We start from the raw sequence: 24,008 nt of genomic DNA on the forward strand, positions 1-24,008 counted from the left end.
CGCCATCCTCTCAGAGCATGCTCAGTGCGGCAAAGAGACATAAAGGTGGGAGAGGGAAGAGTGAAAAGGCTTCGGCTAAAATTAACACAGCCTACACTAAGCTGAACTCTCTCCATCATGCGCATAGACAACCAGTTGGGCTTGTTCAGTACAAACACTGATCACATTAATGTTGATAAATGTCTCACTTTCACTTGGACCATTTAACTCAACTATGAGTTCCAGTTTCAAGTTTTATGATCTTATGGTTTAAAGATCCTTCAATCAGGTACCGAAGAAAGAGACTGGCAATCTCCTCGGCCTCTCATCACTTCTTGCTGAGCACTGCCAGTCAGATGGCCACTACACTATGCTATTGACTACATGAACAAAGATTAAGTTGCCTGTCAGGAAATATTGGCAGCTGTTAAAAAAGACAGGTATTGTGGGGGAACTAAAGGAGTGGCCGAACTTATTAAAGTAATAATGTTCTTGTCCATGGCCTTGTCACCTCCAACGTCGACAACTAAAACTTTCTTCTCTTTGGTAGTCCTCAAAAATCGTGCCATAAGCTACAAATGGTTCGGAATTCAGTTTCTCGCATTAAAAGCAAAACTGCCTCAAAACCTAATAACAATTGCAATAATAATAATAATAATATCACCAGTGTTATTATTATTACTACTACTGTTGTGGCCAGTTGACATGTCGACAACAAGATGATAAGCAGAGAAGATGCCCTGGATATCAACTTCTTGCATTTATGCAAATCTAAAAATATAGAGCAGAAAAGCAAATAGGTAAAATACTCTGAGTAATGTTCACTAGAACACTGCAACCCTCACAATTGTTTGTTTGTGTATGTATGTATGTATAGTAACAAAATAAAAATGTAATATTAATATTGCATGTGCTTTTTATGGTTATTTTTACTTTTTATGTAAATACTGTTGATGTAAAGCTGTGCTATTTTTGTCAAACTCAACAAAAGAAAAAGGCTGAGTCTCACGCCGACCCCCGTCTACTTCTGTGGCAGTAGACGGGGCCATGCAGTGATTTTAAGAGGTTCCACCTCCTTGTGGAGCCTAGTGTGGACTCACACAGACACTCCCCCCACCCAGAACATAGTGGATTATATAACGGCCTCACTACGTGCGTGTTGAAGGGTACAGCATGGTGGTTGGTTCTCACAGTGACACAGATCAGAGAAAATCCCGTCTAGGCTGTCCCCTAGTGCTCATCAGCAGCTTTGTTTATAATCCGTATATGATGGGTGACATTAAAAGAAATAAATATCCATTCAATTTAATGAAATTTAATTTCTTTACTGTCACTATACAGAGCACAATAAAGTTTTTTTTTCTAGTGGAATACTAAAAATCATGCCAAACAAGAAGAGCATGCATAAAATAAATACAATAATTAAAAAATGATATGAACAAAACAATAGTCACAAAATACGTGATGATATTTAGCATTAAACCTTTAATCTTAGGCGCCCGGTGCATGTCGCAGACTTTCGCGCTTGAAGAACAGGGCGTACTCAGCCCAGGAGGCGGTGGTATTTAACACCTCGGGCAGCTCGTGGGGGCGGGGACTGTGAGAGCCCCGCAGCGTCACGTGTCAGCGCGGCCCGCCCTCATAAACATCACAGGCGCCTCGGCTCCGGGAGAAGTAGGGGGGGGGGACGGCGGCACGGTTCGGCTCGTTTTTAAGCCATTTTTAAAGTGTCGCCGGTCGGGGAGCCTGTTTCACTGGCGTCGGGTATAAAGCCGGGGGATGAAAATATGGTGGAGGGCGTCGGACGTAGTTCAGGAGCGCCTGGTTTATTGACTAGAAAGTACCGGTTGTTCTAATCTGGACGACGCGGAACTCCGCGCCGCGAAGAAGAAGAAGGAGAAGAAGAAGAAGAAGAAGAAAAACAACAACAACAACAGTAACTTCGACAAAATCAGCCACGATTTAGACGCAGATTCGGGTTTTTTTTCGCGCTCCTCCTCTGCCCGTCGACGCCTGCTTTCCGCAGTAGACGGTTAACAGTCCTGGAATGGACCGAGGAGGCTGCCAGATGAGCGGCGGCGGAGGAGGAGGCGGCGGCGGCGACGCCATGGACCGGCCCGGGGTGATCACCCTGGAGGACCTGGAGTCCTTCTCGGAGGACCAGCTGTCAGACTCGGGCAATGGCAGCCTGGAGGAGGAGGGGGAGACCATGGAGGCAGAGGACGGCTCGGAGCGACTGCTGAACTACTGGCAGGAAGTGGCGAGGGGCCACCAGGTGGAGGTTTCCCCAGGTAAACGTCCACATAGTCCGACACAGTTTGAAATGTTTTCAGTCTTAATTTTTCCTGCTTCAGCGTATCTACACCTGAATTAATGTTAAAATCCAGAAAACAAAAGGCCTGGATCGAGTTGAGGAAAGTCAGATTGGTGTAGCCGCTGAACACACTGACCTAGTTTCCGGACAAACCAGTTCCAGATAGGACATTCCCAGCGCTGTCAGGCAGCCGAGTGTCATGTCTGCCACATATTTTAACTACTGAACGCATAAATTACACTTTGCATTGTGGAAATTAACCCCTAAGTGTTGCCATGGCTACACAGAGACATCTGTAGAAGTTGGGGGGTCACAACACAACCAGTGTCCGGTCCCTCAGAAATCCGATTAACAAACAAAAACCATCATAAAGCATTACTGTTTATGATATAAATGTTAGAACAGACTAGACATCGATCAGTGTGATAACCTTAAGCAAAAATATGCCATTTACTTAGATGTAACACACGTTTCTGTATAAAATATATGTAACAAAAGCTTTTACTGAAAAAGATAAAACTGCTCCTACTGCTGCAAAAAATACTGTAACGACTTGTTGGTTATAACACTTCTATAACATTTATTGTGATTTTGATAGATGTGCCAAATTGTATCTATCAAATGAGCTAATTGTGCAGAATTTTTATTAATTTTTGTTGTTCATCTTTTGATAATGGAAGTGTAACAAGCTGATATTACGATATAAAAACAATATAATTTTCCAGTTCCTATCTCCATTTCATACCAACATAATAGGGTTGTATGGTTAAAACTGCGATATTTCAACCATTATTGCGATTTAATTTGGACTTTTCTCTGCAATAACCACAAGCAACAGACATCTTTGTAAACAGATCTTTGTTTACAAAGATGTTTGTAAACAAGGTCTATTTAAAATAAAATAAAAAAACACTTTTTATCAATCAGAATATTATTATTGAGGCAAATACAGTTGAACATCAATCCTTGTTGAACATAAAGGGAAACCAACAAACAATTCTATGTATTAAACAGTTTGACTGCTGCTTAATGCTGTGGTGAGATTTCTGAAGGCTTCTGGTAAAAAGTATGATTATATAAACTCTAAAACAAATAATAAAATGAATTTATCTTATTGCTGCATCATTCCTCACTTCCATGTGGAGGCAAACCCACTTTAAACTTTTTACCGACACCTAAAGGACGCGGCTGATCCATAAATGGTTATGTATCTAAAAAATTACAGATCTGCTATTTTGAAACTGCGTTGTTTGTGATTATATTCCAAATATGATTAATTGTGCAGCCCTACAACATAATCTCCATCTGATGTTGATGTTTATAACGTAACCACTCAATTCACACTAAACTTAAACCAAAGTGACCAAGTGTGGAAAGAAAGTTCACGTAAGAGTCGAGTTTGACTATTTTTTTTTAAATCGGAGAAACAGACAAAGATGCCATTAAATCAACTTTGTAAGCCAGTGGATCCCACAGTTTTAGTCAGGGAGCACTCAGGTTATGTATCTACAAAGGTGGGGTCTGGAGATCGTTATCATGAATCATCATAATGCATATTTATGGCATAATTGTTAAGAGAATAAAGGCAACAGTTACGGGCTCGGTATGACACCCGAGCCAGAATCAAGCGTCTGCCGCTGTTACCTGCTGGGTCAGGAGCAGAAGGGGTTGCAAAAGACGGCCGGTGCCGAAAAATGTGGTGCAGATGCAGAAATTGTCTATTTATTTTATTTTATTCAGATTATTTTTGTGCCCTTAAGTAATAGCACAACAATAATGAGTGAAATGAAGCGATGATGTCCAGAAACACAAAATATGAACCCATCGTACTAAACACTCACTGCTCTGATGCACTCAGACATTTCATATCAACTTGTTTTTAATTCAAACAGCCGTTATTTGTGACCCCACAGAGATTTTATTTCCCATAAGACCTTGTCTCTTTAAACTTTGGTTTTACTACGATACCTAAACTATGCTAAACTTTGCTAAAGTTTTACTCACCTATTCATTTCAGGACGACTGGTTTCCAGAGTTTTTGAAGCCAGATGCTGTGCTTGCCAGGAAATAACAATAGTCTTAAACAGCTAATCTCAGATTAGAGAGGGAGAACTAAACAATGCGTCTATTAAGATATTCTAGACTTCCTGGGTTATTTAAAAAAAAAAGTTTTCAAAAAGGAATTTTGTTCTGTGTGTCAGACAGAAATTATTGTATTTTTAGTTCAGTTTTGGACTGAAAGACAAAATCAGATAATAATCATATAATTAAGGGCCAAGAAATCCCTTTAGGGCAGGAAAACTAAACTGTGGGGCTCCTGTTGAGGGCCATAACACCAGATAAGCTCAGGATATGATTATTAATTATAAATACAGTTGTTTTATTTCATTCTTCCAACAGTAGCTATTGCAACTGAATAATTAAAAAGTAAAACTCTATTTATTAACGTCATTATTAGTTTTTTTACTAAAACGATTGTCAAACTGGAGCTGGGCCTTGAGTTTACATGTTCTCTCCTTCAGAACAAGTCTGCTTTCCCCAAAAACTTTACAAAACACTTTGAATTCTATAAATAAATAAACATGTGGGTTTAGTCCTGATTTAAAAACCTTTATTTTTTTTTTTATTATTTCCGTTTACTGGTTCAGACTCTGCTTGCAGTTGCTTTGCAGCAAGCAAAACTTCAGAAATGTGTGCCTGCCAGCGTGTGGCGGTGCTGAGGTCGTGGCCTTGCAGCCAAACTTTAGCCAAGCGCTGCTCTAATTGGAGACAAGCGGCGTCTGAGAGGAAGCCCTGGCTGTCATAATCAGTTATTAACACCGCTGCTGCAAGCTGAAAGGCTTTAGCTCGGCTCCCCGGAGTGGAGGCCAGGTGTGGAGGAAAACCCGCGCCGTAAAAACGTGAAGACGGTGGAGGCGTCAGGCCGTTTGTCGTCTGGGACGAGGAAGCTGATCAGAGTTGATGAGAGCAGGTATGGAGGCAAATGGAGGTGAAGACAACCTGCAACAGCTGCGCTAAAGACTCAGGAGTGAGCTGGACACAGCTGATGGTTTAGATGGCAGCATGTTCACGTGTTAGGAGAACGGCCTAGTCAAAGTCCAGACCTAAATCAGGTTTTAGAACCTGAAAGTTGATGTAGAAACTCTTCAAGCCGACGAGGAGCTGAGGCTAAAGCTGGTGGAGACTGTTTAAATAATTTGTTGTTGTTTTTTTATGCATAGATATACAGTAAATGCACAAGTTGCACATTTAGTTAATTACCCGCTGCTCATTTCTTTGAGTCTGAGCAAAGCAGGTTAATAACGGCACTGCCCTGACTGCAGTGTTGTCTGTTTTTATGCATTCACCTTTTACATGAATCTGCACGCTCTGACGTCCTCCCCCCCCCCCCCCCCCCCCCCAGGGACAGTAATTATGTTCCTGCTCCACGTTAAACCCTCCGCTTTCTCCCCGCTGCCCAGAATGCTGTCAAAGAATTGATCTGGACACCGCCGGTCCCTTTGACCCGGCTGTCCTTCGCGGCATTGACGGACACAATCTGATTACATCTGTACCACCGGGGGGGGGGGGGGGGGGGGGGGGGGGGGCGCTTTGAACTGGGTCCAGTTGAACGCAGGCTGAAACGGGTCGGACCGAACCAACGGTACGTCCGCCGGTTTGTTGAAGACTCCCGGCTAACATCGGCCCGTAGGCGGCCTCTGGACGGCGCCGCCTCTCTCGGTCCGCCGTGTGCTCGGCCCGACTGGCAGAACCTCAGTCAAAAGGAACGCGCTGCTAGCCAGCAGGCTGCAGGGGGCAAAGGCATTTCCCGCTGATATACACAGAGAGAGAGAAGAAGAAGAAGACCACATGTATCGTATGCAGAGAGCGAGGTTTCTACAGGCAAACCCAAACCGCACAAATCAACAAGCCGTATTTGCCTTTTTTTTAATTTATCTTTGTTGTTGAGGTTTTGCCCTTTTGGAAATGGACAAACGGTGGAAACGTCTTTGTTTTGTTTGTCTCACAGATATGGCTGAACCCATTCAGCAGCTGAGCAGCAACAACCAAGGCCAGAGCCAAAGGGAGCAAGTCCCGTTTACCCTGCTGCTGCGAAAAGAGAAGGTATCCGTCTCACTTTAACCACTTATCTTCAGACTATATTACCCTGCCTTTCTGCGCTGCTATTCTCTACTTCTAGTAATTACATTAGTGACCCAGTTTAAAGGAGCTAAGGGCAAATCGGTAACAGGAACAAGGCCTGGAAATGAAGGCTTTTGCTCGGCAGCCCGGTGTTCAGCCATCAGAGACGAGCTTAACACTAAAATCTACAAATTTCATGGATTTGAGGATGTTACAGAAACAGTAACTTAAAGCTATTAAACAACTAAAAGGTAATATGCGTAACGTGTTCATGCATTTAATGCTCTGACCTACGCACACACAGCATAAAGAGCTATTTATTTCTAGGAAGATGGTCGTGTCACCCAAGCTCTTTAAACTCCTTAGGGGAGAGTATAAATAAAAAAGGGCTAATTGGTTTAACGTGAATTAATTAGTTCATTCAGACTTGGCTGCAGACTCGGGTTGAACAAAGGCCAGCAGCCGTGGCGGCCTATTCTCGGAGCGGTTTTAAAAAGCCTCGTAAAAATGGCCGTAATGCGGCAGCGGGAAGACCCAGATGCATCCTGGGAAGCTAGAGAACCGTGAAAAGGTTTGATGTTTCTGTAATGAAATCCAACAACAGGGGATTTGATACAAGCTTTGATCCTTTTAATGTGGTTTACAGCTAATAAAAAAAATAAAAACAAAATGGAATCAAAGGAGGATTTTTAGTGCAAACATTTTAATTTCACTAAAATTCAAATTTGTTTAAAGTTTTTGCCAATCTCTTAGGGCTGGGCGATAAATCGATTTAATCGATTAATTCGAATTTACAATTCTTTAAGATTTCATTTTTGGAAAATCTGGATTTTATTTTGCCAATACACTCATTGGGTTTCCATGAAGAGAACAGCATGTGATGCTGAATATATGTTTAGGCAAATGTATTGTCAAAATATTGTTAAGTGGAAACTTTTTTTTTTTACCATAATACGAGGTACTTCATTTACTTATTTACTTTTTTTTTTAACTTAATTTGAAGTTCACAAGTGCAGTGAAGCCTGTTCTTAGCTCAATGTGTAATACCACTAGCAGCAAATGTTTTGTTATATTTTCATTGTTTATAATGGCACGGCTACCATCTTGTTTTGCATGTTTCACAGCTTGTTTTTAGTTGCACTTTGAATTCAGGTCAACTCCCTGATGAAATGCTTGACATAAAAGCAAGGTTTTAAAATAATTTCTTTAATTTCTTTTTATGAAACAAAAAGGAGGAAAAAAAATCGATTAATCGGATTTGGTATCATAAAATCGGAGATTTATTTTTTAATCCATATCGCCCAGCCTTACAATCTCTGTTTAAAGTCCTAATTGACTCCTTCCTAAATATATCACCTTTTATATCATTATAATGTGCGATTATCATATTATCACATGTTATATATCATAATCTGAGAGGCTGAATGTTGGGTTTTCTTTGGCATTAAGCCATAATCTTTAAAATTAACAGAGGAAAAGGTTTGAAAATATATCTGTGTGCAGGAAACCTACGAGTTTAACATTTTGATAATGCGTCTGAACATTAAGGCGACACCCAATCTTTTCATAATGAATGAATGAATAAGTCTACAATGTTTAGAATACATATATAACTTCCGGAAGTAATTCTAGATATCTTAGTAGCAGTAAATAAAGAACTGTGTTAATAATAAATTTAAAAAGAAGTTCCCATATTTTGCTCCCATATTTTTTTCTACACGTATGCTTGTATGTGAGGATAATCGTACGTCTGGACCTTTTCCAGCAGGCATTTGTTGCACGTCTCCTTCATGTATCACGTCTGCTCTTCCTCAGTGTGGGGAGCAGCTCTATGAGAAACGCCACTATGAAAAGGGCCACTGGGCTTGCATAACGCTGCACGAGGACACGTATGAGCAGAGCATCTGCTACGGTTTCATGAGGATAATGAGATACATCTGTCAGCAGAACTCTCTAGGTGAGTCCAAAGACACGCGGCCTCTGACTTACGGGCTCATTTCTCACCATAACCACCTTTTTATACAATGCGATGCACCGATAGTGCTCGTCATGCGTTTTTTTTTTTTTTCCTCTGAGGTCCGACCTGCCGTGTCGTAGCATTTGACGGATCGGCTCTAGCCGGCAATCGGTGCATCTGCATCTAAGGCTATGTTCACACTGCAGCCTGAAGTGACCCAATTCCGATTTTTTTTTTGCCCATATGCGACCTGGATCTGATCTTTTTGACAGTCTGAACAACACAGAATGGATTTTTTCAAATGCGACCCAGGCCACTTGGATATGTGATCCTGAATCCGATACGTATCTGATCTTTTAAAATGTGACCTGTGTCTGTACGGCCAGGTCGCATTTATCCGACCTGTACGTCACTGATACATATTATTGATACGGTAACAAGCACCTGTTGCAAGTCAGCACCGCCCCACTGCAACGTGTTTACTCGCTGCTATGGCCGCAGAAGATGTGTGTTTTTACATGAGAGAGCTAAAGAGATCCGTTCAGACGCACATAAAGGTTGCCTTTGTCATTAGAAAATTGTGAATGAAGACAGTATCAGTAAAGCCGCTCACCTCGCTATCCCACCATTCCTGGCTTCGACTCCGCACCCACACGTTTCTCTGTACGGACGTTACTGCCGCACAAAACGCCATTGCCAAAAATTTGGCTCTTTCGTTTCGATCTTCTTAAAAAGCTTGCGGCGGTAATGTGCTGGCTCCGGCTGGAGAAGAATTTAAAGGCATACTATGCAACATTTTTCAGTTAATTAATGTGTTCCATACCGATTTGGATGATTAAATGAGTCATTTCAGGTCGAACAAAGGTTTTCGCGGCCGCCCTGGTGGTCTGTGGGGGAAATACCGTACTTGCAATGCGGTACCGCGCGCGAGCTATTTTTAGAAACACAACGTCACGATGACGTCACATCACGTGGTACGCAGTAGGGCATGCTTGCATAGTCCGCCGCTGTGTCGCTGTAAAAGAGACGTGCGTTACCCTTGGTTTTACTCGGTAAACGACTGCTTTTTCCAAATCTAAGACCATGGTTTTTAAACATTGTTGCTATGGAACGTGCAACAGCGACTCGAGTTACGCTGATCGGCCGTATATGAAGGATGTTTTCTTCAAGACTGCCAAGGAGAAATGTGCGCTGGTACACCGGGGCGGTCGGCCTACACAACAGTTCAACCCGGAAAAAGTTACCAAATTCACCTACATATGTAGCAAGCATTTTGTCAGAGGAAAGGGCACAACCGAAGAACATCCTGACCCAATTCCAGCGACATCAAGTCAAGGTAAGAGTATTTTGGTGGCCGACATGTTAATAAAGAAGCGCCTGCTACCATGACAGCATATAGGCTATCATGGTAGCAGGCGCTAACATGATAGCCTGCTACCAGGATAGCTTACTCAAAAACATTTCAAATGAGACAAACATTAAACATATACCCATTCCTGGACGGTGATTGCAAACAACAACAAAAAAAACGGCCGACGCTGCCTTGATCGCCGCGCAGGAAAAAAAAAAACAAAGCTTACCGTTCATCATCTCGGCCAGTTTTCCAGTCTTTTTAAGCCATCGAACCTCAAGCCATCGTTTGAGCTGAAGGTTGGTGTGTTCTTCGACAGTGCGACCAGTAAACCGTGTGCCTGGGACATCGTCTTGGGAAAGTTTAACGGCTGTAAAGTCGGTCAGATCGCTGGTTCTGTTGCGCTTGTAATAGCTGGGTTATCCGTGCTTTCTCTCCTGTATGCCCTACCTAAGCGGCAAAAGGGGCGTTGCTCTTGAGACGGTGACGTCACGTGCGCGGTACCGCATTGCAAGAGCTCACGGCCCGCACACACAGAAGTCTGGCTTTACGGCGAGAACCGCCACCGCCTCGCCAAGCCGCGACCGCGGCCGCCTCGCCAGTTTTATTATTATTATTATTATTATTATTTATTTTTTTTATGTTGGCGAGACACTACCGCGGCGAGGCGGCCACGGTAGTGTCTCGCCAACATAAAAAAAATTAAAATAATAATAATAAAACTGGCGAGGCGGCCGCGGTCGCGGCTTGGCGAGGCGGCGGCCGCCGCCTCGCCAAGATAGCGCTGCGGGAAGCTTGATGTTCATACTTTCACTGTGTTAGTCATTGTTTGTACTGCCGTTTTTTCCACTTTTCGTTGCGTTCGCCTGTCTGCTAAGCTCAAAACAACCGCGCCTGGCTTGACGGAGAAACCAGAACAGCTGAGCATCTTTATGACAGTGCACTTTTACTTTCACCCTCTGGGGGGAGCCTCGCTGGAAAATCAACCCCGGTTGCATAGTATACCTTTAAAGAACGTAAGATACGCTGCAGCATTACGAACCATGTTTACTTCCGCAAACACTGAGCACGCTTGCTATGTGTGACGTCATCGCGTCCTCTACAGCGCATGCGAGACACTTAAGTTGCATGAATGCAGTTCACACAGAGATCACATACAAGTCGCATATATTTGGAAGTGTGAACGGACACGCAAAAAAATCCGATTTCACAAAAAAAAAAAATCGGAATTGAGCATTAAGGCCTGCAGTGTGAACGTAGCCTAAATGTCCCAGCCGGGCGGTCTCTAACGCTGCGATGTCACAGTTTGTCTTGTTCTGGTTTAGGGGACTACCTCGGCATGACGCTGCCCATCGTGACCGTGGTGCGGACGGACGAGAGCCGCTCGGTGATCTCCCAGGACGTCACCGTGGCGTACTACCTGCCTCTGGAGCATCAGGCCCAGCCGCCGCAGCCTCACGACAACGAGATCGTGGTGGAGGTCTGGCCTGCCGCCACCGTGTACACAAGGTTGGTAGAGAGTGACGACGGCGGCGTGTTAAACCGTTTACCTCCTGCTAACAGTGGCGTGTTGCCTTTCTCTCCCCCCATCAGAGGGTTCACCGGCCCCACCAACGAAGTCACCATCATCAATCAAATCGGCGCCATGGCCGAGCTGCTGGACTCGCCGGGCCTGTGCGTCAGCGACTCGTTCATCGTGGCCGGCTACACCAACCCGGCTCACAGCCACCGTCAGAACGAGATCTGGTTTCTGGAGCGCCGCTGAGCCGCCGGCGCCGCCCCCCCGCCCCGCCCGTGGCCCCTCGAGCCCGGTGAACTCTTTGACACTGCCCCAGCTAGCTCAGCTACAGCCTCAGGTTCCCAGAGCATCGCCCCCCCCACCACCCCCCCTGCAACGACCACCAGCCTCGCACAATTCCAGTCTAAAACATGAAAAAAAGTTTCTGAACCTTAAAAAGACTTTCCTTCGTTTTTTTACCGAGAGATCTTTGTTTGACCCGGTTCACCTCTGCTCATAAACACAAACGACGTTGTTTAGTCCGTTAGCGCTCCGTCAACATGGCGGCCGCTGCGTGATTTCAGCTTCAGTGGCCGGGATTCTTCGGTTCCCTGCGGTAAACCCAATATCTAATAGAGGAGGTCTAATCCTGGTCTCTGTGCCGTGAGGCGGAACGGGTCTGAGGTTTTTCAGATGCTGGTTGTGTAGTTTTTTTTTTGGGGGGAAATCTCGCTGATTCAGCTAAACGCAGACATTTCACACCTGCTACTAAAATCCAGGTGTGAATAACACCAAGGTTTGCATATAAACAGATATACAGGTGAGCCACACTGTGGGCTGTGAGCGAAGCGGTCCGCTGGTGGTTCTGTAACCTCCCAGAGGCGTTCAGTCGCTGACGCCACATCATTTCAGCCTCATTTTATTTAGGTAACCTAACAGAAATAAGTGAAATAAAGGATAATGTGGCGCAGCATCTCTGCACAGACACTAACGATTTTAAATGCGGCGTGCAAATTATGGCCGCACAGCTCCTTTTCTGATGCGACATTTAACCCCCGCTGAAACAGAAGGGCGAGTTTTCCCACCGCTGGACCAGAGGTGGCGCCAGGCCCGGTTCTTAACGCGGCTCTAAGACAGAAACTGGTTGGGTTTCCCCCAGTTTTTTTATTTTTTTATGCAAACACGTATCCCAATAACTTTGTTTATTGACATTGTAACAATTCAATTCAATTTTCAATTCAATTTTATTTATATAGCGCCAAATCATGAAACATGTCATCTCAAGGCACTTTACAAAGTCAAGTTCAATCATATTATACAGATTGGGTCAGATTATACAGATTGGTCAGAAATGTTCCTATATAAGGAAACCAGTTGATTGCATCAAAGTCCCGACAAGCAGCATTCACTCCTGAAGAAGCGTAGAGCCACAGGGACAGTCGTCTGCATTGTACATGGCTTTGCTGCAATCCCTCATACTGAGCAAGCATGAAGCGACAGTGGGAAGAAAAACTCCCCATTAACGGGAAGGAAAACCTCCGGCAGAACCGGGCTCAGTATGAACGGCCATCTGCCTCGACCGACTGGGGGTTACAGAAGACAGAACAGAGACACAACCGGGCGGGTTTCAGACCTGATCGGTAGCGGCACCGCTGGGAAAACGAAGGTTAAAGGAGTTCATGAGCTGAGACGGATTCAGCTCGGTGCGGCAGGAAGGTGAAAGTCGGTGGGCTGCAGTTGTTCTGATCTGGGCCCTAAGTTCCAGTAATAATGGATCTCTGTGTTACGTTTGTCTGAAATTAGGGGGACAAAAACACGAAGCTCCGAACATGTCGATTACTTGTTGGTCAGAGTTTTTGCTATGAAATAAATAACGCGAGCTAACGCCAGCTTAGCATTTGAGCCGGTTTGGTGTAAGAACGCCGGTGCACGTCTCCAGACTGCGTTCAGAAGAAAACGGCGTGTTAAGCCCCTCAGAACGGACGTCGGTGCCCGGTACGACCAAGACACCCTAACCAGAACTATTTCTAAGTCCTATTTAAGCTAAACGCAGAAGGTGGCTTTAATCATGTGCTGGTAAATGAATGTAGAGCTCCAGAGCGTCTCACTTGGGACGAACCAAACGCTAGCGACAGATTTCTCCTGCTAAATGACAATCAAACCCCTCCACCAGGTTCTGTCTCAGCCAGCCACCCCCAACATAACGCATTCCTCCTGCTCCAAAACCCGTTTACACACAAACTCAAGTATTTCTAAAGTGTGCAGGACCGTTTGTCTATTTTTTACTCGCCGCTCTCTGCCGGTAGGCGTTCACACTGCTGCTGCTGCTATGTAGATAATTAAGCCACAGGAATAAAGAGTATATTCTGCTGTAATTAGAAAGCTGGTTTGTGTTTTTAAATCTGACCGCGTTGTGTCTGGGATGTAATGCGAGGACGTTTTCTGTTCGTTGCTCTGCAGGGCGCCACCATCAAACTGGATGTAAAGCAGATATATAATAAGATGTGATGGTTTCGATGGTTTGGATACCCGACACCTGAGCTGTCATCGCCTCTTTAGTTTAGCATCCATGCAGTGCTTTGGGTCTACCTGGTTGCACACATTGAAACCGCAATTTAATAAATTGAGCAGTTCTGTTAAAATGCATCAGGAAAAAAAAAATCACCCGTGATATCCTGTTTTAGCTTTGGGTTGGGTTGGCATCTAAAGCCAAAGAGTTGATTTTAATCAGACGATCGTAGCATTAATGTGCATAAAAATGTTGGCCCCACAGGCTGTTTCTTTCCCTCTGAGGGCCTAGTTGTTGCTTTTTTCACACTTTTTTTTTTCTTTAGTGTCTTGCAACAGACGGATTTGTACTGTGAAAAGTTCAGAGTGCTACTGTGTTCTGTTTGTTCAATAAAATGTGCCGCTGTCCCGTCTTTTGAAACGTGCAGTCTACCCTCTTTGTTCCAGCGTTTGAGCCTTTAGTCCAAGTGTTGAACGTGATCACTTTATATGCAAATTAATTAGCACTGGTGCCTTGTTAGGAGTTTAACTATCAACCACATACAGAATCTGCACAGCAAGTATACCGTCTTTATTCACGCTGAATGCTGATGTAGACAACTCTGTACCGACCGATAAGTAAAAACTATGCAGCTTCCTGTTTGTTAGATCATAACCAACTGCATTTCCAGAAAGATTTGGTCCACAAGCACAGGTGTCTGATGCAGATGGAACATTTTAGTTTTTAATTAGGGCACAATTAGTACAGAAAAGTTAAAATGCTACAATTGAAAATGTTAGGTACAAAACAAAGTATTCACCTTTTAATAAACACATTTTTGCCAATCTCATTAATTTCATAGTAACATCTATCCAAAGACATTTAATTACTCAAATGCAAACTTTGGTGCATTAACATTAAAACTGTTTTATATTGCTAGACCAAAAACAGTTCAGCTTATTATTGTTAGAGTAAAATTAAATTATTCACAATAATGTGTTAACTGGATGAGCATCTTTTAACAAACAAATGAGCAAAAATTTTGTATTTACATCGTAAATCATCGTAAATCATTTCCAGCAAAAAAAAAAAAAAAAAAAAAAAAATCGGACTAATTTGTTTATTTATAATGATCATATTTTGTAGAGCAGGTAAAAAAAATGAACATACTTTTTTGGTTTAATAAAAAATAGTGTTAATTTTTTGGCCCTCGAATTCCTTTGAATTGACAATTTTGGCCCACGTACCGAAAAGTTTGGACACCCCTGTTCTAAAGGGACCACTAAGAGATGGGGCCGCCACCAGTGCAGAGCTTGCTTCTTAAAGCCGCAGGCAGGGAGCTTCTGAACATTCGGTGAGGCAGAGACTTTTGAACAATGGCCTGTTATCCAGAGGGAGTTTAAAAAAAAATAACAGCAACTTCTCTGTAAGAAAGACATCAGGAGGACTAAAATAAAAAAAGTTCATCTATGACCAACCCTCCAGACTGAGACATCTAGAAAAAAAAGAGTCTGGAGAGGAAAAGCTGAACGCCACTATGAGTTCTGCATAGCTGTCACCGAATGTCATTAATGTAAAATACTGTGATAAAGAAAGTGTGGCATTAAAACACCATGTTACAGGTGATAACTGCTGGAAAAGAGATAAAACCCTTAAAACCTTCAGTTTATTTCCAGGAAACTCTCCAGATCTTCATCTTATTCAGAACCTGTTGATGTTTTACATAATCATGAAAATATTTCTTAATAAAAAAAGCTTTTGAAACTCGGGAAATGTTTGTTGTGGACCTTCAGTAGAAACATTTCATTTTCCGTCAGGGTCTTAAGTTCTGGTCATAACTGTGAGGTTCTACCAATTCAGAACCAATTAGAGAGTTTGATATTGCAAGTGAAAAGAAGCAAAAAATAAAATAAAAAATTAACGGGAATGAAATCACCGCACAAGGTTTTGTATCGTCCCACAACTGCAGTCCAAGAAAGATAAAGATTTGACCAGCACAGAGGCTTAATGCAGATTGTTCATTTAAATTATTTGCTACAAATTAAAATCTTGCATAGGAAGATGTTGGGTAAAAACAGTATTTGTGTTTTAACATCCAAGCTTTTCAGCTACACTATATTTTAACATAAATAGGACCTTTATATTACTCACTTGTTCTGTGAGTTTTAATAAAACGCATGTTTGATTCACCCAAATCTGCTTTCAATTCATTTATTAAACTTGAAACAAAGAGTGTGCCTAATCCTGTTCTAATGTTGAGAATAAACTCTTTTTTTTTTTTAGTTTTACTAACTGGAATCCTTTATTTTAAATAAGGCAAACATACAAAACCCTATTTAACTTTACAATCTAGAATTATTTACACTTTTTCCCTTTACTACAACAAATACGGCTAATTAAAATACTGCATGCTAAGTTTGGTGTTGACTGTTATGTGGCTAAAAATATTCACAGTATAATTTATTGTGGTTTTAAAAACAAAAAAGTGTTATTATTATTTTACATATTGGGGAAATTGGTCCAGATGACAGTCTGGCCAGCACTGACCCAAATGTTTGCTGATAAAAAAAAAAAAAAAGCCTTTGTCTGCAACGTTTCCATCCATGGTTGATCTAAAGCACGCGGCGTCAGGAGGAGCGCTCAAAACGAATGCTGGTGATTAAAACCGGCCCACAAACAAACACCTGCCTGCATGACCGGTTCATCTTTCTGATTTTTCACAGCCATTATCAAATCCTGTCTGCTTCACTGCAGCAGTGCTCACTGCACACCTGATTGCAGTTTTAAGCCCCATTTTTCAGGCAGAAACAAACGCTGGTTAACGAGCGGGTGAGAGACATCCACCGGATAAAAGAACTTTGGGGGTCTACTATTAAGGAAAAAGAGAAAAGGCGACAAATCGTTGACTTATCAGAGTTCAGTTGGGTCTCTGGACTGCAGGTAGGCTTCGTTAAGGACCTGAAACTCACCAACAGCTTGACCACGGAGTCAAACAGCATGATGCTTTCAAGAAAAATCAATCCTTTTGATCTCTGCTGACCCAGAAAGAGCCTCACAGCCAGGAGAGACATGTGACGCTGAGGTTTCACAACACATGCAGACAAGAAAAGAGAATAGAAGCCCAGAAGGTGGCAGCAAATCCCCTAAAAAGGCTGTAAAGGGCATTTATTACACATGATGAAGCAAACCCTGAGTGGCACACTGAGCTATATAATACACTGGAGTGCTGATTATGCCGAAAAACTGAAGTCACTGGCCGCCATCTTGCTACTCCCTACTCTCACAGAATCCCATAGGATTTGGTTGCAACAACAAGCAGTTTCCTGCTTGTGTGAAAACGTTTCACAGGTAATTCTACAGTCAGTGGATGTACTAACACTATCAACTACTAGGAAATTATGTGCTGAAATATTTTACATGTAATTCATATTAAATAGATATATATGTATATATAAGTATGTGTATATGTATATATATGTATACACATATGTAAATATATGTTTTTGTATATTATTTATAAATGTTAAACATATATATTTAAATGAATAAAATGCAAAATATTTCAGCACATGACTTTGTCAGTACGTGATAGTTTTAGAACATAACATAAAAGTATATGGCATTTGACATTTTAAAAGTCTTAAACCCCCCTGAACATGAGAAAATCCTCGTTATTCGATGCTGTAGCGCACATATTCCCTAGTTACTGGAGGAAAATAGGGAGTACCAATATGGCGGCTGGTGGCTTCAAAGCGACTCGTTCTAACAGCGGGCGATTAGCACTCCAGTGTATAATAGGAATATAGCTCAGTGGAATGGCACAAACTTTTTGAATGATTTAAGCTCGGGACACGCTACACAACCTTCCCAGCCTTCAGAGATTTAGATTCAGACTTGGAGTTGACACCGGCTGACCCAGACCTACCGACTGGACCTGCTGCGGATCACAGACCGCAGGATTTATCGCTGCGACTCAACGCATCAAACTCTGGAGCCGGCCAATAGTCGGGCTAAACAGACACACCGCTGTGCTTGAGGTTAAAGACGATATTCTCTGAATCAGGACAGACTTTATTTCTGTTCCACTTCCTAATAACACGAAAGCAGGCGAGGTGGTTTGTGGGTTTTGGGAAGATGTTCAGACCTGGCGTTATACCAAGAAGGTTTTTCTATCTTAACAGACAATAATATTTATCGATTAATATATTAATAATATATTTCATTAATTTATTATATTAGGTTTTATTTTGGAATATTAGAAATATCAGAAATGTCTATTCTGTAAAGCACTTACTAAACAACTTTGTTTTATAAATTAAAGACATTTGTGTAATTTAAGAATAATTTTATCCTTCTGTCATAAATTCATAAATCGTTCCACTGTGGGGAAGTTCAGGTTTACCAGCAGCAAAAAGCTAATTTACAAGATAGGGAAAAAAATACCGTATGGTTATTAAAACTAGCATACTCAAAAAATTCATGCAGTGTAAAACATTATTTTATGTATTTTAGTCACAAATATCTATGTTTTTGTGAGTTTTGTTTTTTTAATATTCCGATTCTTTTAATCACCATGTGAATAGAACTAGTTATTTGTATTTTGCATTTATGTTTATATTGTATAGTAAAAATCAAGTTTTCTCGTGTTCTCGTGACATCAGCACACGCAAAACTTGTCTGGACCTGGATTCCACCTCCTGTTATTAGTAGTCGTTAGATGATAATAAATTATTACTTATATTGATCATAAAATGAAATAACTGTATGACTAATGTATCCATTATTGAAGGTGAGAGGTAATATGTTGTGTTAAAAAAAATTATAATTTAAGCTCTTTAGCCTTTTTTAACATACAAAACTATTTATACACTACACCATATTTTATTGTAAACGTTTTTAAAACAATGTTTTTAATATCTATAAAAGCCAACAAAAAAATCTAAAAAAATTATTAATTAAAATATTTTTTTAATTAATTTGAATTAAATTTTAATTAATTAGAATTAAAAACGATTTGAAAATATACTTTTGAAGGACAACAGCAGCAGAATATTAAAAGATGTTCTCGTCGCTCTCGCTATGGCTGAGGCAGGAAAATCCCAAAGCTGCAAATTTTAAAGCTGCTACTACTATTATGCTGCAATTTGCTGACCTCTGTAATGTTTTCTTTACTCTGAAATGATTTTTCTTGTTCTTGTACAGCACTTTGAATCGTCTTGTTGCTAAAAAGTGCTTTATAAATAAACTCGCCTTACATATTTATCCCAGCGGATTACTTTATGCTTAAAAAATATCCAAGACAATCTTGCATATATACAATTATACAAACATTATTTGTATTCCTTTTACGATTTACCATTTCTCGCAGATTTCTTTAAAGTGTCAATGTTCCAAGAAGGGTGTGGGGAATAATCCAATCCAACTATTAAGAAATGCCTTTTTAAGTAAATGTGTAACACCTTTGTAACGCCATCTGTTTCCACCATTTGATCATTTTCCTTTATGTCCACGCCAAGAATACTGCAGCGGCCAAAAGATACCATCTCAATTTGATTTTATGTTACATTTAACTTAATCAGACAAAATAAAGGGTTTGCCCCAGAATTAAATGCCATTCAGAAAATAAGCAGAACTAGCTTATAATGGCTTAGATAACATGCAAATACAACAGAAACAGGCCCACTCCTTAGTAATGGGCGGTTACTAAGGGGTGGGCCTGTTTAGGTTGTATTTGCATGTTATCTAAGCCATTACAAGGCCTTTGTTTGGGCAGTAGTATAAAGCTTGGTACTCCACATTACTCCAGACTTTTTGAATTGAGAAAGCTTCCTGGAGAAGAAGCGAAACGTCTTCAACTACGGAAAACAAGTCCAGTTGGTTTGTTTTTTACTTTTTTTTTTGGAATGACCATGACCTGGATGACTGAGAATCTTCACCAGCTTACCTGAATGTAGCGTGCCTGGTAAGCCGAAAGCTTCTCACCCAGAGGAACCACCACTTTCTCCACACTCCGTTGGTGGGAATGAGCCTGGATGTCCGGGCTCTCCTCCGAACGCAGCTCAATGTGTGAAATTAGCAAATTGGAGATCACGGCCTGAACCGACTGGAAGAAAAAAAAAAAAGCAACACGAGGGGTCAGCGAGAGGTTGACTCGAGGCAATGGCTACTCAAGTAGGGCTGAACGATTTTGGAAAATAATCTAATTGCGATTTTTTTTCTTAATATTGCGATCTATTACAATTTTTTCCAAGTTTAATTTATCATATGTCTTTTTAAACATATACAAACAACAAATCAATTTCTTTCATCGCTGTGCAGATTAGTTGCTTAAAGACCCGCAGCATCTAAACTCAGAGCAGAAATTATTGCATCAATCCTTGTTGAACATAAAGTCCAACCAACAAGCAAGTCTATGTATTAAACTGATTGACCAGAACTTAATGCTTTGTATGATTATATAAACTCTAAAACAATAAAATTAGATTATCTCACTGCTGCAACTGTCTTCCCTTCCATGTGGAGGCAAACCCACTATAAACATTTTACCAACACCTAATGGATGTGTCTAATTCCCTGATTGTTACATAGCCAAAAATTGCAGACTCTGCGATTTGGAAATTGTGTTTTTTTAAATCAAGATTATATTGAAAATACGATTAATTGTTCAGCCCTATACTCAAGTCACATTAGTTCAGACAGACGCGCGGTGATCTCACCTTTGTATCTCCTCCTGGAGTGGCACTGAGAGCCAGGACGCGGAACCGCAGGGTCTGGCTAATCAGCTGTCTGATCACCTGAGTGGGAGAAGCAGGTCAGGTAATGAGACCGTATTAAGCATTTGTTTTTTTTTAGCTCTCTTGTAAGATGCCTCATTTAAATTGAGTGAAATTAATGGCTTTAAGAAGTGACCCGTTTAGTAAAGGGTGTCCACCTGTGTGCGATCTAATCTGAACGTAAACCTAGATGTTCTGTGAAGGCCTCGGAGGTTCGTTAGAGAAAAGTTGTTAGGACCAAGAGACACAGCAAACAGCTCAGGTGAGAAAGATGTGAGAGTATTTCAAAGTGATGTCATAGGGCTGGACGATATAGAGAAAAAAAAGCATATTGATAAAATAGAAATCATATTGATCGATATTGATAATTATCAACAAATTAAAAATATATTTTAAGTGCAGCCCTGGTCATTTTATGTTGTTTCTTAGCAACCTATTTTTAGATACAGACACACAAAGATACACTGAATTCAAACTCAACTCTTTATTCAACCAAAAACGCAAGTTTTTTACAAAAGAAAGAAGAATGTGTGCCCTCTGAAACTCTTTGAAGGGGGCGAAGCCTTCCTGTGTCTGTGTTTGTGATTGGTTGGGAGGATGTAATAATAACCTACATTATTGGCTAGAATGCAAAAGGAAGGAAAACTGTTTTATTGACCTTTTTTTTTCTATCCTCAATATATATTGACACTGAATTATCGTCCAGCCTTATGATGTCAGACGTGTGGGACCAGGACATTTTTTTTCTTCTATATATGTTACCATTAGGATAAATTTTCAGGAACCATAATCTTTCTTTTCATTGTTATGCTGATGATGTCCAGATCTACTTTCCTTTGGTATCAAAATCCAACAGCCCTGTACAGTCATTTTCTGACTGCTTAAAGATGTAAAATCTTGGATGACCTCAAACTTCCTTAATCTAAATGAAAATAAGACAGAAATTATTATGTTTGGTTGTAGTCCAGCAGTTTTTCCTCCTGGCTCCTTGGGCCCTCTTACACCTAATATTCGATCATCAGTAAAAAATCTTGGTGTAATATTTGATGACAGGTTGAAATTCGATCGCCAGGTTAGTTCGGTCGTAAAAAACAGTTTTTACCAGTTAAGAATTTTATGAAAAGTGAAAGGGTATCTGCCAAACTGAGATCTGGAGACTGTAATCCATGCTTTTATTAATACAAGATTAGATTACTGTAATTCATTATATGCTGGCTTGTACCACTCACTTTTACACCGTCTGCAGTTGGTACAAAATGCAGCTTCCCGTCTCCTTACTGGCACACGTAAACGTGACCACACATCACCCGTTCTAGCCTCGCTGCATTGGCTTCCGGTTGTTTTTAGAATAGATTTTAAAATTTTATTGTTTGTTTTTAAAGCTCTTAATGGTCTAGCCCCCCCCCCCCATTATTTGACTGAGCTTCTCAAAATCCATGTCTCGGCCAGAACACTGAGATCCTCTAAACTGTTACTACTGGCCATGCCTAAAACCAGACTTAAAACCAAAGGTTTATGGCAGCGGCACCGAGACTGTGGAATAACTTGCCTTGGCATATTCGATCGGCAGACTCCTTGGAGGTTTTTAAATCTTTTAAATCATAATAAATCCTGTGCTTTTTTGTCTGTCTTGTTGTGTCCCTGTTCTGTCTTCTGTAACCCCAGTCGGTCGAGGCAGAAGGCCGTTCATACTGAGCCCGGTTCTGCTGGAGGTTTTTCCTTCTCGCTAATGGGAGGTTTTTCTTTCCACTGTCGCTTCATGCTTGTTCGGCATGAGGGATTGCTGCTAAGCCATGGACAATGCAGACGACTCTCCCTGTAGCTCTTCGCTTCTTCAGGAGTGAATGCTGCTTGTCGGGACTTTGAAGCAATCAACTGGTTCCCTTATATAGGAACATTTTTGACCAATCTGTATAATATGACTGATTTTGACTTTGTAAAGTGCCTCGAGATGACATGTTTCATGAATTGCGCTATATAAAAAAAATTGAATTGAATTTCTTTTCCCTGGCTCTTAATCAAGTCTAGGTGGACATTTGGCAAATTATATTTTATTTTAACATTTATGTTATTTAAATTGAAACATTTATCCTATTATATTTTATCTGCATACAATTTTTTATTTTTTTTTGCATTGTGTTTATGTATTTTAGCATTCAGTTTTTATCTTATACTCTGCAACTGTGATTTCTGTACAGCACTTTGGTCAACCCCCGGTTGTTTTAAATGTGCTTTATAAATAAATTTTGAGTTGAGTTGAGGCCAGGACACAAGGGTTTGACACCCCTAATGGGAGCAGAGACATGAGAGCTGGGTACCTGACAGTAGGCGTGGTTGCCCGACGCCTTGTGAGCCTCATCGATCACCACACACTTGATCTGCCTTGCCGGACAGGTGTCTCTCGAAAGATCATTCACCATGACCTGAGGGGTGAGGAAGAAGACGCGCTTGGCCCTCCACACCTCCTGCCTCTGCTTGGCCGCTGTGCTCCCTGTGAACCCATAAACGAGGAGCGCGTTAACAGCAGCTGGATGACGGTCGTGTCACGTCTCTGTTCGTTACCTGTCAGCTCGGCCATGTGTTCCTGGGGGATCCCCATCACCTTGTAGCAGGCCTCGATCTGCTGGGCCACCAGAGGCTTGGTGGGAGCCATGAACACGATCTTTCCGGCTGGATACCAGCGGTAGAAGTTGTACATAACCACGGCGGCGATGAAGGTCTTCCCCAGACCGGTGGGGAGACACACCAGGGTGTTCTGGAAGAGGGCAGCCTCTGAAATCTTCAGCTGGTACTCCCTGATGGGATAGTTGGTGGGATAGATCCACACCTCAGCTGAAGAGCTGTCAAAGCCTGGGAAATCTGGGTAGATCCTCCCACAGCGTGGTGTAGAGAGGGGCGCCACGCTTTGCCCCGTGTCATGGTTGTTTTGAAAGCTGTCAGCATCCCCAAGCTGGAGTCTCCTTTCTGCTTCATAGACAGCTACCACCATTACGTCATCGTCGTCATCATCATCTTCGGGGATGACGTATTCTGCCCCGGCTTGTCTCTCTGCTGCATGTGTGCTGTTCTGGCCGATTTCTGTCCATGGAGTCCTCTGAGGAGGAGGAGGAGGAAGAGGGTGTGTTGGAGCTACCTGAGCTGTGCTGCTGCTTGGGGCTGTCCTGGACGCTCCGGGGGCCTTTCTAACATTCTTCCCCGACTGGACCGCTTTGTTCTGGGACACGGACGCCCCCCAGGTCTGGAGCAAAGTTCTCTGATTTGAACCACCACTCATCTTTATCGGCCGGGGCGCAAAACTTTAGGAAGAAAAGCGCCATGTGACCGGCAGCAACATCGCATTCCAAACACAAACTCACTCACTTCCGCCGGTGTCGTTTTCCAAAATAAATTAACCCGGTGATTGCCGCAGGTTTAAATTTGTGGATACGTTTTTAAAAATAATGCAAAAATAATACAAAACATATGCAATTGTGATTTTTCTAAAGGTAAAAAAAACGAGAAATACATAATGCGTGTATGTTTCCCA

General features: G+C 41.8%; 2 protein-coding genes across 4 annotated transcripts in view; one reads left to right on the forward strand and one right to left on the reverse strand.

Moving 5' to 3' along the window:
• Positions 1-23,863, reverse strand: part of fancm (FA complementation group M) — a 65,620-nt gene extending 41,757 nt beyond the window's left edge. For all 3 annotated transcript variants that reach the window (XM_036151184.1, XM_036151183.1, XM_036151185.1), the window contains exons 1-4: positions 23,045-23,863; positions 22,801-22,973; positions 20,426-20,503; positions 19,654-19,812 (exon numbers count right to left, since the gene is read on the reverse strand). In XM_036151184.1, the coding sequence (XP_036007077.1) occupies positions 19,654-19,812; positions 20,426-20,503; positions 22,801-22,973; positions 23,045-23,756 (1,122 nt within the window). In that variant the 5' untranslated portion in view covers positions 23,757-23,863. The remainder of the gene's footprint in view (positions 1-19,653; positions 19,813-20,425; positions 20,504-22,800; positions 22,974-23,044) is intronic.
• On the forward strand, positions 1,642-12,425 carry soul3 (heme-binding protein soul3). Its single transcript, XM_012864506.3, has 5 exons — positions 1,642-2,270; positions 6,303-6,397; positions 8,231-8,372; positions 11,049-11,232; positions 11,317-12,425. Exons 1-5 carry the CDS (start codon positions 2,027-2,029, stop codon positions 11,486-11,488), a joined length of 837 nt encoding a protein of 278 aa, XP_012719960.2. The 5' UTR covers positions 1,642-2,026; the 3' UTR covers positions 11,489-12,425.
• Positions 23,864-24,008: the final 145 nt, after the last annotated feature.

Source organism: Fundulus heteroclitus, chromosome 19 (genome assembly GCF_011125445.2).
Source record: "Fundulus heteroclitus isolate FHET01 chromosome 19, MU-UCD_Fhet_4.1, whole genome shotgun sequence".
Taxonomy (NCBI): Eukaryota; Metazoa; Chordata; class Actinopteri; order Cyprinodontiformes; family Fundulidae; genus Fundulus; species Fundulus heteroclitus.